The following is a 12,111-nucleotide window of genomic DNA, read 5'->3' as shown; positions in this document are numbered from 1 at the left end:
AGAAATTGTGATTCATTAACTAGACGACAATATTCATTCTAGTCACTGTGAAATCAGCGGTTAGCTGGGGAATTCGAACCCACAACCTTGTGATTGCAAGTCCTGCAGTCTAACCACTTGACCACGGTGACTTGTGCCCATCTGTCTCTATCAAACATATATTAGAGAGACGGACCGCTTAGTCTATTGTCAGCCTCGATTGATGATTTCAAGGTCATGTTGGAATTGTCCTTTGTCACACTGCCACAAACAAAATTTAAAGGAGATTTGATCTCGTCTAACTTTAAGAGTTTCAATTTTGAGCTTATTGCAAATAAACCAGGCCCAATTTCTTAGCGCTGCTCAGCAAAAAAATTTGCTTAGCATGAAATTTCTCCCTTGACAAAAATAGGATTACCAACCAATTTTCACGTGATATTTAGGATAAGCAAACAACAGATGAAGACCAGTCACAAGCAACATGAAACAAATGGAAATTTTGTTGGTAATCCCGTTTTTATCAAGGATGAAATTTCATGCTAACCAAATTTGTGTGCTTAGCAGCTCTATGAAATTGGGCCCCGGTAAGAAGTATTGCTGCTAAGCTCAATGGAAAGAATGGTTCTGAGTACTTTCTTTTTCAATTGGTAAACCCTGAGTGCCAGACACGGCTGGCATACTCCACAGATGGCCTGACATATTGCACTTGAACCCTCACTTTGCATTGCTTTGTAAATCTTGTATGTAAACTGAGGTCTGTTTTTATCAAACACTAATGTTATCGCCTTACTCTTTGGTGATCTCAGGCGCTGACTGATGACATTCAGACGCTGCAGCAGAACATGGACAACATTAACGAGACTGGACAGAAGCTGGCTAAAGAGGGCGACCCACAGTTTACGACTCGCATCACCACCGAGCTGAAGGAGCTGCAGACCAAGTGGACCAGAGTTACCAAACTGGCCAGAGAACAAAGACAGGTCAGAAAGAAAAGAAAATAATCAGATTTCTAGTTAGCCAAACTCTGTAGATGGTTAAACTGGCGAGTTTGTATCCGGTGCCCGGCCGTGACACGCAATAATATGACAGGAAACCTGTCACAAGCAGTGCAGTCAATATTAAATAGTGTTTTGACTGGTAACTCATTTGTGCTAACCAACATTTATTTGCTTAGCATCTTTTGTTTTGCTTTGCTTAAAATGTTTATAGAATTAGGCCCTGATGACTCCTTCTTTTGCCTATGAGCCTTTTTAAAGGCAGTGGACACTATTGGTAATTACGCAAAATATTTATTTGCATAAAAAACCTTACTTGGTAACCAGTAATGGGGAGAGGTTGGTAGTATAAAATATTGTGAGAAACGGCTCCCTCTGAAGTGGAGTAGTTTTCGAGAAAGAAGTAATTTTCCACGAATTTGATTTTGAGACCTCGGATTTAGAATTTGAGGTCTCAAAATCAAGCATCTAAAAGCACACAACTTCGTGTGACAAGGGTGTTTTTTTCTTTCATTATTATCTCGCAACTTTGATGACTGATTGAGCTCAAATTTTCACAGGTTTGTTATTTTATGCATATGTTGAGATACACCAACTGTGAAGGCTAGTCTTTGATAATTACCAATAGTGTCCAGTGTCTTTAAAGAGCTAACAGCTATATTTTTTAGGGGAAGCTAATTGTTTTTTCCTGTGCACATTTACCTGACGTTCACAGAGTCTTGAGCAAGCACACGGTGTATGCAAGAAGCTGAAAGACGACATGGTGACAATGATTGACTGGCTTGATGCCAATGAGGCTGATTACATCAGCAAAGAAGCTTCCATCCAAGACCCTGCTGACATCCAGACCAAGCTTAAGAAAGTCAAGGTGAGACAACAATCAAATACTTCCTACTTCTTAGATGCCCAATGCATCCATACTTGACAAGAATCGATGAGCTACAGTACTTTAAAAGATGTTAAATTTGCATCGGGGATAAAGAATATTCATTTTGGTTTTTACCCATATACACTGATGTATGCCTGTGAATTTTTTTCACAGAACTCGGGGAAAGTACTGAGTACACAGTGCTAACTCACATTGTGTATATGGGTAAAATGAATAATGAGCTACTTACCGTAATTTTTCGACTATAAGAGGGTCCAAAAAATCTCAGACATGTCTAGAGGTTGGTGTATGAGCCACCTGAAACATAAGCTGCGGAGAAAGCACCAGATTTTCATAGCATCTGTCCAGAAACAGGGTTTGAAACATCAGCGGATGATTCCATACCCTTCCTCTTGACAAATATTTGTAGTCATAGGGTGGGTAGCTACTCTTTACTTGTTCAGTCACAAGCTGAGTATAACAAATAGCTTCACAGTGCGGCAGGCCTAAGTAAAGTGTGGTCACCTTTTTGTAGAACGTGTTTGCTATGTTCAAATGAGTAAGAAATCAGATCACTTTGTTGAGCATGTAGTTTTTGTAAAAAAATTGTTGCATTAGCACTGTACACATCGACTTCTTGTTTTTTCCCCTGATTATGTAAAAATGTTCGTAAATATATTGAAGTTAGTTGGAGAACTTTGCCTTGCTAATTTTAGTCCAATTCCCGAAGCTTACTCTACGAGCCTTGAATATAAGCAAGGGGACACTTTGAAGGCCTATAAGATAAGTAAGATAAGTTGCTGTAATTTCTTTATCCCGTTGTTCTCAATATCAGAAAGCTATTGATGAAACGAAAGAGAAAGAACCCACCATTACCTCGGCGACCAAGAGCCATACCTCGATGTACGCCAACACCCCACAAGACACCACCGACCCTTTGTCCGCCGAGTACAAAGCCCTCTACGCCCGCTGGCTGACCCACCAAGAGAAGCTAACCGCCGCGCACAAGATCCTCGCCGAATCGGCTGATAACTGGCGACAGCTGAAGCTACTCCTTGAGGAGGAGACTATGTGGATTGAAGGATTTGAGAAGAAACTGAAGAACCCATCGCTGAGTTTGGATGCAGAGGAAATCTCGGAGGAGATAGATGTAAGTGAGAAAATAGAATCGGCTGTTTCAAACTGCTCACCAATCAAAATCAAAATCAAAAGAGAGATCGATTTAAGGTTCAAGGACTGTTTCTTGAAAGGCTAAAAGAATAATTATTGATAATAATTGTAAAGAAATTGCGTGAGCTCTATGCTTTGCAGGAAAATGAATTGAAATGCCCTAAAAATAATAGAACAAATGAGAAAATAGAATTGGCTGTTTCAGACTGCTTACCAAATTAATAGTAATAATAATAATGATAAGACTTGTAATGCCCAAACATCCACCCTATGGTACAAATGCAGACATTGCAAACGGTCAGACATTTTGACCCTATCAGAGTCTTTCTCAAATGCTAAAAGAGAGTTTGATGTAAGGTTCAAAGGCTGTTTCTTTATCACTTTAGAGGATTGTTAAGAAATTGCGTGAGCTCTATGCCTTGCAGCAAAATGAATTGAAATGCCCTTCAATAGTACTACAATTAATAACATTAAGCCTTTGACGAAGACTCTGCTAGTCCCTGTTGCAAATTCGACATCTATTAAATTCTCTCGTGTTGTTGTTCACCCAGGTGTTGGAGTTGGCTGTCCAGAAGCATGCTACTGACAACTGTAAGAAAATCAATGAGTTGAGCCAGAGGCTGTTGGCTAATGACATCATGGTGTCTGCCGTGGAACGCGAGACTAAGATTTACAACCAGAAGGCTAAGGATATCAAGAGTCAGGTGAGTCTTTAAGGAACACGTTGCCTTGGATCGGCCGAGTTGGTCTTTGAAAAGCGTTTGTAACCGTTGTTTTATAAAATGCATATGGGTAGAAAGATGTTGTAAAAGTAGAATATAATGATCCACACAAACATGCCTCGAAATTGCACGGTTTTCCTTTTACCTCATCGACTAACACGGTCGGCCATTTATGGGAGCCGTTTATTTGTGACTCCCATAAATGGCCGACCTTGTTGTTTCGCAGAGTAAAAGGAAAACCATGCAATTTCGAGGCAAACTTGTGTGGATCATTGTATTCTACTTTTAAAACATCTTTCCAACCATATGTATTTTATAAAAAACGGTCACAAACGCTTTTTATAGACCAACTCGTCCGATCCAAGGCAACATGTTCCTTTAATGGTTCTTCAAATTCCTAGACCTTTTTCACTGATGCCACACATTGCTACGCACAAAAAGTGGCTAAGCTTAACAACATTAGGCTTACCAGATTAAAGTTATTAGCCAAACTACCATATCATAAGTACAATTTATTTAAAAAGATAAAAGGTTGAAAGACAAATTCCATGAAACCTTTATAATTTCAGACAATAATATTAACAAAATATTCCTGTGAAACTATTTTGTATAGAGAATATAAATTTTGGTTTTACCCATATACACCGATGTGTGTTAGCAATGTATTCTTTCCCGAGCTCGTTTGGTTCGAATCCCATTGAGTAATATGCCTGTGATTTTGTTCACAGAGCTCCGAAAGAGTATACAGTGCTGACACACATTGGTGAATACGGGTTAAAACAAAAAATATTTTGTGTAGCTTTTCGGGGGAAAACTGTGAAATACATTATGATATTTGTGACCCGCTACGTGAGAATGAGTCAGATGTCGCCCAATGCATTATTAAGTAATGGACAGTTTAATATGGAAAAAAACCCAGAAAAAAAACAAACAAACAAACAGTTTTTTTACTTTTTAAGATCTGTATTTGCATGGTTAACCTTTAGAACCCTTACTTTTAAGCAATAAAGCCATACATGTAAATACACCATTTTGTGATCATACTGATGTCTAGTTTGTGTGTATTTGCATTTGGTAGTTTAAAACATCACTTTACTTGTAATTTGTTTTTCAGAAAAAATTATGTATTGGTTAATTTCAAACAGAAGTAACTCAGCAACGCAATACACCCCAAAGCTAAGACATATACCAAATTACTGCTGTTGATGTGTTCTTTCCAGCCATGCATATAACTCAATTCTTGAAATTGTCAACATCTGACTCATTTTCACGTAGCGGGTCACATTTGTTTTATTTGACAGGCAAAGGAGTGTCAGCTGAGGCTTGAGAACAATGTCCAACTATTGCAGCAATTGGAGAAGGATATGCTGGTGCTACAGAGCTGGATCACCGTGGTGGATAGAACCCTTAATGGCAGACTAGCTTCCAGGGTCTCAGCGCTGGATGTACCCAGCGAATTTGAGGTGAGATACGATGAGAAATTTCAGAAGGCTTTGTTAGATAAGGTATGCAGAAGCGCTATATTTTTCAGTATTCCATTTGCGCTTGTGTGATAAATATTTTTTGGGGGGGTTAATTTCTAGATTTTTAACTTTGTAAATTTGAATGCTGTCAGCCTTTTGGATGTATTTTTATTTCAATGAATAAACTATTAATAAGAATAAAAGAACGAAGCACCAGAGCTTGAGTCCAGCTCTCTAAACCGCTCGGCTAAGACGCCCTACAGTGTTGATTTTACCTTACACTGTGCCTTTGTCAATATTCCTGCAGCAACTGAAGTCTGAGTTTGAAGCCCATGAGACGGTCCTATCCAACATTGACGGTAGAGCCAGGGCTCTGATGGACCAGACGAGCAGCACTGCCAATCAGAGACTACATCAACAAGTAGAGATATTAAGGGTGAGTGCTAGATTACATGTTATGAAGTTACTGTAAAAGAGCGGCCAGATAATTTGATCAGCGCTGGGCCGGTTTCACAAAGCACTAAGATTTATCTTAAAGCCATTGGACACTTTCGGTACAGAAACAAAAAATAAGTTCACAGATTTGCAAATAATTTACAGGGTTTACAGAAGGTAATGGTGAAAGACTTCTCTGAAATATTATTCCATGAAATGCTTTACTTTTTGAGAAAACATTAAAACAGTACCAATTCTTGATACGGAGTATTACGGATTTATTTTAAATGCATGTCCTGACACTGCGAAACGTGCGGAAACAAGGGTGGGTTTTCCCATTATTTTCTCCTGACTCCGATGACCGATTGAGCCTAAATTTTCACAGGTTTGTTATTTTATATATAAGTTGTGATACATGAAGTGTGGGCCTTGGACAATACTGTTTTCCGAAAGTGTCCAATGGCTTTAATTGCAAATCAATCGTAGCTGCTAAGTAAAGTGTTTGTCCTGATACAGATCACTATGGTAGTTAGTCTTAAGTCTTTAAGTGCGAAGGTCGTACATGTACAATCTTTTCTCTCTACCCAAAAAGTGTCACCAATCATACACAGTTTACATGTAATCACAATAGACGATATCACTCAGGAAATTCTATTGACTTTGGGATGTACCAAGGCAACATGAAAAAGCAAGATACATTTTGTTTGGAGAGAAAGACTTATTTTTATTGTTATTTTTTTTCCCCAATACAGACTGTTGAAAAACCTCAAAAAGCTTTGTATTTTAGGTTAAAAAAGCAAAGGAAAGTTGGCACTACAAGAGTTAAAGGAACATTACAGAATTGGTTTTTGGGGTTGAACAAAGAATTGACTAGAGTGGGATTCGAACCAACGACCTCCGGATTAACGTGCCGGCGCTCTACCAACTGAGCTATCTAGCCCTATATTGGCGGTGTCCCTATTTTGTCAACATCTTTGTTCGGGGGTGCCAGTCAGAAGCCATACAACCGTTAACTGCCGTGTAGCCAGGGATCACACCCAAATTACGATACAACCTGGGAAGCGGCAGCTAGGGGATCACCTTAAGGGGATGCGACTTTTTGTTTCAGATATCAATATAAACCACAAGGGAAACTGACTGGGTAAATTTGTAAATGATTTTTGGGGTTGAACAAAGAATTGGTTTTTGCTAACAAAACGGTTGCTGGCAGTGTAAGCACTTTATGTAATCCACCATATACATAAACTGCCAAACCTGTTGAAGTTTGAGATTGATCGGCCATCTGGGTCACTAGAGAATAGTGAAAAACCGATTAAAATTGTTTGCATTGCATCGATGGCAAAATGAATAACACGCTCACTGAGCGATTAACTCAAAACGCGAAGTTAGATTATTTATTTCTCATCAAATATGACATTTCAGACAGAAATATTTAAATGGATGTTTTCTACTCTCATCATCATTAGACCGTGTAAGTTTAATGTACATGTAAATCTGTGATCTTCACGATTTTTGTTTCTTACCAATTCTGTAACATTTCCTTAATAAAGAACCACTTTGATAAATCATCAAGGACAAGGCCCCATTGAAGTTGTGCAACAAGAAGATTCTGCAATAATTAATAAATTTGTTATACATTTTGTTTGATGCAGAAAAACATTGACGAACTCCAGCACAAGTTCCGCAAGTTTCAGAAGCCATCTGATTTTGAACCCAAGATGGCCCATGTGAAGGGCATTATGGACAATGTACAAGAAGGACTTGGTGTCTTAGTGGTGAAGAACAGAGAGCCAGAAGTCATTAAGACACAACAGGATGCCTGCATGGTGAGGTGGATTGGATCTAGTAAAAGCTTGATATAAATTTATTATTCGTTTTGATTTACCCTTACACGGATGTGTATTCCTGAGTCCTGTGAACAAATATCACTGGCAAGTCACTCGGGTGGGATTTGAACCCACAACCTTTGCATTTCTAGAGTCTTTCTCAAAAGGCTAACTGACAACATAACACAGGTGTCTTATCACTTAACCACCAAGCTTACCTGGTTGCTAGAGGCAGTTTGAGTACTATATGTTAGCCGGGGCATCGCAACGATTTAATAGATGTTATTTTTGCATAGGGTATACAGAATATATTTTGAATACATAAGTGAGTTAGGGAGTGTCTCAAGAGCCTAAACAGCTATGGAACCAAAATGTATTGTTAATTTTTGGTTGTAATTTTTATTGTTGTAAAGTATTGAGATTCCTTTTCTTTGTAAGAACGCCATATAAATGCTGGTATTATTAATAATATATTATTATTTTGTTTCACCCTCAGGGTTTCTATAAGACGCTAAGTGAAATCAAACACGAAGTGGAATATGTCATCAAGACAGGGCGGAGTATCGTAGAGCGGCGCCAACTAGACAATCCGGCAGAGCTCACCGAACGCCTCAACAGCCTTAAGTTGCTGTACAACCAACTTGGCAAGAGGGTGACAGAAGGTCGGGACGAGTTGGAGAAGGCCCTGTCGCTGAGTCGTAAGGTCAAGAAGGAGCTAATAGCTCAGGGTGACTGGGTTCAGACGACGGAGGGGGAGTTGAACAAGAGATGCGAGGACGACAAGGAGGCCACTCCACAGAGCTTGAATCAGGAGATAGAATGGTGTAAAGTAAGTCAAGATGACTGATATTTTATATTGTAGAGCCACGGCACGTTACTCCAAAGGGTGACAGTTCAAATCCTGCTCTAGTCAATTTGTCTTTATTTAACCCCAAATCAGGTTAATAGTTTGACATGAGTAGAGCATAATGCATACTGTTAGAGGTCGCTTTTGTAATTTGTAACCGACTTGAACCTTTATTTGCATACAATTTCATCCCTTCACTTTTGCTTCACTTTCATCATCACAGAAACTTGAGCATGACGTCAAGAAACGCAAGAACTCCTTAGGGGACTGCAAGAAGCTGGCAGACAAGTTGATCAATCTGGCTGAAGAAGGAAGCTTAGTGTCTGTCAAGGATGACTGTGAGGCATTGGAGAGGAGGCTTACTGCCCTCTCTAGTCCGATTCAAGAGAGGCAGGGTGTACTGAAGGTAAGGGGACGTAAACATTGGTTAATTGATTAAGTTTGTAAATTAAGACTAGTCAAAAGAGTTCATTAAGAGACACTCGTAAATACCTTGGATTCATTCTGATTGTTCAGAAGGAGAATTTGTGGCCATGTTTAACATGTGATATAAACATGGTGAGGAGTGTTTAAACATAGCCTGTGGAGATTGAGTTTAAAAAAAAACTGCGCATAGTGCACACATTTCTCAGCCCAAATTGAGTTGGTATAGGTAGCATAGTTGGCTTGCGTTAGTTTGAAAGCTCTAAACTTGCGCGAGGAGCTACATGTACTTAGCGCTCAACATGGTTAGAAATTCAACAACTTGACTGCCAGATTGGTTCTCAAATTTTAAGGATTAAAAAATTTTTTTTTCCCAGAAAGGTGTTTATGAATGGGAATAAAGGAGTGTGACCCTGTCTGAAACGGTCTTTTAAAACCTTGCAGGGTCATGGCAGTGAGATAATGGACCTTGTCTTGTACAATGTACAAGCTGAAATTGTAATAGTTCAAAAAGTAGGACAGTTCTTTTCAGAACTGAGAAGTCACCCGAACCCCCGATCATCTACTCCGCGTCAGTAGAATAAAGCAAGACAGTTCTCTAAGAACAAACTCTACCTGGCAAGTAGATACACACATGGTTTTACCACAAACCAAATATATATCTTAAATTGTTAGTGCCCATAGATTAATACCCAAATCGTACATAAACAAATTGGGAGTCAGTTTCACTGTGTGTTACACTGCAAGGTGTTAAACTGCTCATCATATTTCAGGCCTGTATGCTTCGTTTTTGAAAGGGCTAGAGCACCAAGGCATTTTCTCCTTTGTAAAGGGCACTCTATAAGGAAATTGTAAATTTCTACTGGAGCATTTCAAGGGCACCAAGGCAATGACCAGAGGGCATGGGGGCAATCGCCTTCGTTACCCCTGTGAAGTATCAGGCTTGATATTTGTCCATGCAAATTGATTCCATGTGACGTCTTTGCAAGTGCTCAGTAGGTAGTACATGAACAAGAATAGGAAGTATAAAAGTCTTTATTTGAATTTTCAGAAATACCTTGATCAGATTGCTGAGTTTCAACGCAGCCTGAATGAAGTGAAGCCATGGCTGAGTGAGGCAGAGCGGATACTTGATGCCTCGGACAAAATACCAAGGGATGAACGAATCGGTGAAGAGGAAGTGGCTAAATGCATGGTGGGTACAAACATTAAAATATTTACTAGTTCTTTCATTTTACAATTTTACAATAACACATCAATACACTTTACATTATAGTGTCTATGGCTCCGTTTCATAAGCCTTTTTAAGGTATAGCAGACGTGATAGGAGTGTACTGTTTTGTTTGGGCGTATACACACAAATTTACCCAAACCTTATAGTGTTGTAGCGATGTGTCCCCCATATCTCAAAAAGGCTTATTGAGGTGCTTAACTGTCAATTTTGTGCTTACCGTGTGATTTCCATTTCATAGTGCTGCTAACCGTAAGCAAACTTAAAGGCATGCTTGACAGACTTTAGGGTCACAGGGTTTAAGTACTCTTTTGTTAATCCTGGCCAGCTTGAAATGGGTTGTCTCTGTCCCTAGTTCCCTGCTCTTCCCTCTCTCACCCTGTTTCCCGTCCTTTCCCAATATATCCTTCTCTCTCATCTATTCTTCACATGTTTCTTGTTGTATCCAAACTTTATGTCAGTCATCATCATTCAGGATCAGTGCTTTAGTTGCCATTAATTAGCATGTGCCTGTACATATATGCCTTTATGTAGTTCTGTTCCACATATTTTTTAATTTTGTTTTTCATATTACTATAATCTTATTTGCAATTACATGTATTGTTATTGTTCTTTATGAAATGGCCGAATAAATAATAGTAAATAATAATGCTAACCTTCCGGTGCTTACTGTACGAAAATGAATGATGTAACAATACAAATCAATGATGACCGCATAAGATGGCTGCCTGTTTTTTCTTCTTAACCTGTAAATCAGCTTATGCTTAAAGGGTTTGGGTACTTTTTGTACGACACAAAACACAAGGTCCACAGACTTACATTAAACTTACACGGTTTGAAGATAATGAGGGTGGAAAGCTTTCCTTAAAATATTACCTGCTGTAGTTTCCAAGAAATGTGTACAACAATGTCACCAGGAACACCAGGGCGAACCCCCCTTTTCTTTTCGATAAGCAAACTGGGTTCTTTTTACACAACTTTGTCAACAAAAAATGAATAAATCTTAGACGCAATAATTCCAACCATTAACATAAATAAATCTTGATTATCAAATCATGTCATCTTGCAGAAATTACAGGAAGAAGCGGAGGACCTGGCCACTCGGGTTGAAGAGATTCGTGATCAGGCATTGGAGTTGCTTCGCCTTGGTGGTGATTGTCGCCGCTCCACAGAGCCTGATCTAATCAACCTCAACCAACGATGGGAGAATGTTTGCCAAAGAGCTAAGGTAAGACATGCGGTTTCTGTCTCATTACTTTCTGCTAACTCCGATTCCATATTTTAACAAATGTTTACGGCTATCTTTATTTGTGAGAATTTTGTAAAATATAAATTCTAAAAAAGATTTGATTTTATAGACAAATGTTGCCATGCTCATTACTGTAGATGTCTAACCAAAAACATATATGGAAAACATCTTTGGAAAATTCATGTTAATGTTTAAATAACACTTGGTTAGTCGATATCAACTTGTTAATTTGCATAAGGGAGATATTATTAGGGATTATTATTTGTTTTTTGCCTGAACATGATAGGATTTGAACTCCCTTTAGCCACAGAGCTAGCTCTGTGGTGTTTTTGGTTAGACATCTACAGTAATAATGAGCATCGCAAAAATCGTCTATAAATTCAAATCTTTTTTGGAATTCTATTTTTTAATTCTTTAAAATAAAGATACCTGTAAACATTTGTTATAAATACAATTCACACTTTCATATGGTAAAAATCATTTGTAAAAATTAGCCTTGAAACAAAATGAAAATGAGGATGCTTGTTTCTTAGAAACCCCATTTGCCAACCATGTCCAAATATGTGCTACCATTATTGCAAAGTTTAAAGACACTGGACACTATTGGTAGGTGTCAAAGACCAGTCTTCTCACTTGGTGTATCTCAACATATGCATAAAATAACAAACTTGTGAAAATTTGAGCTCACTTGGTCAATGAAGTTGCGAGATAACTATGAAAGAAAAAAAAAAAACTCTTGTTACACGAAGTTGTGTGCTTTCAGATGCTCGATTTCGAGACCTCAAATTCTAAATCTGAGGTCTCAAAATCAAAGTGTGGAAAAATACTTCTTTCTCGAAAACTACTTCACTTCAGAGTGAGCTGTTTCTCACAATGTTTTATACTATCAACCTCTCCCCACTT

At 38.6% G+C, this 12,111-nt stretch overlaps 1 protein-coding gene across 1 annotated transcript in view; it reads left to right on the top strand.

The window, feature by feature from the left end:
* LOC117296665 (dystrophin-like) overlaps window positions 1-12,111 on the top strand; it is a 92,056-nt gene that overhangs the window by 62,048 nt on the left and 17,897 nt on the right. Inside the window, exons 23-33 of the mRNA XM_033779694.1 lie at window positions 786-959; window positions 1,690-1,842; window positions 2,678-2,992; window positions 3,564-3,716; window positions 5,036-5,197; window positions 5,505-5,633; window positions 7,285-7,458; window positions 7,955-8,287; window positions 8,529-8,711; window positions 9,780-9,923; window positions 11,029-11,187. Of these exons, the coding sequence (XP_033635585.1) occupies window positions 786-959; window positions 1,690-1,842; window positions 2,678-2,992; window positions 3,564-3,716; window positions 5,036-5,197; window positions 5,505-5,633; window positions 7,285-7,458; window positions 7,955-8,287; window positions 8,529-8,711; window positions 9,780-9,923; window positions 11,029-11,187 (2,079 nt within the window). The remainder of the gene's footprint in view (window positions 1-785; window positions 960-1,689; window positions 1,843-2,677; window positions 2,993-3,563; window positions 3,717-5,035; window positions 5,198-5,504; window positions 5,634-7,284; window positions 7,459-7,954; window positions 8,288-8,528; window positions 8,712-9,779; window positions 9,924-11,028; window positions 11,188-12,111) is intronic.

Source organism: Asterias rubens, chromosome 11 (assembly GCF_902459465.1).
Source record: "Asterias rubens chromosome 11, eAstRub1.3, whole genome shotgun sequence".
Lineage (NCBI taxonomy): Eukaryota > Metazoa > Echinodermata > Asteroidea > Forcipulatida > Asteriidae > Asterias > Asterias rubens.
Note: the sequence above shows the minus strand (reverse complement) of the source record. Positions and strands in the feature narration are given on the sequence as shown.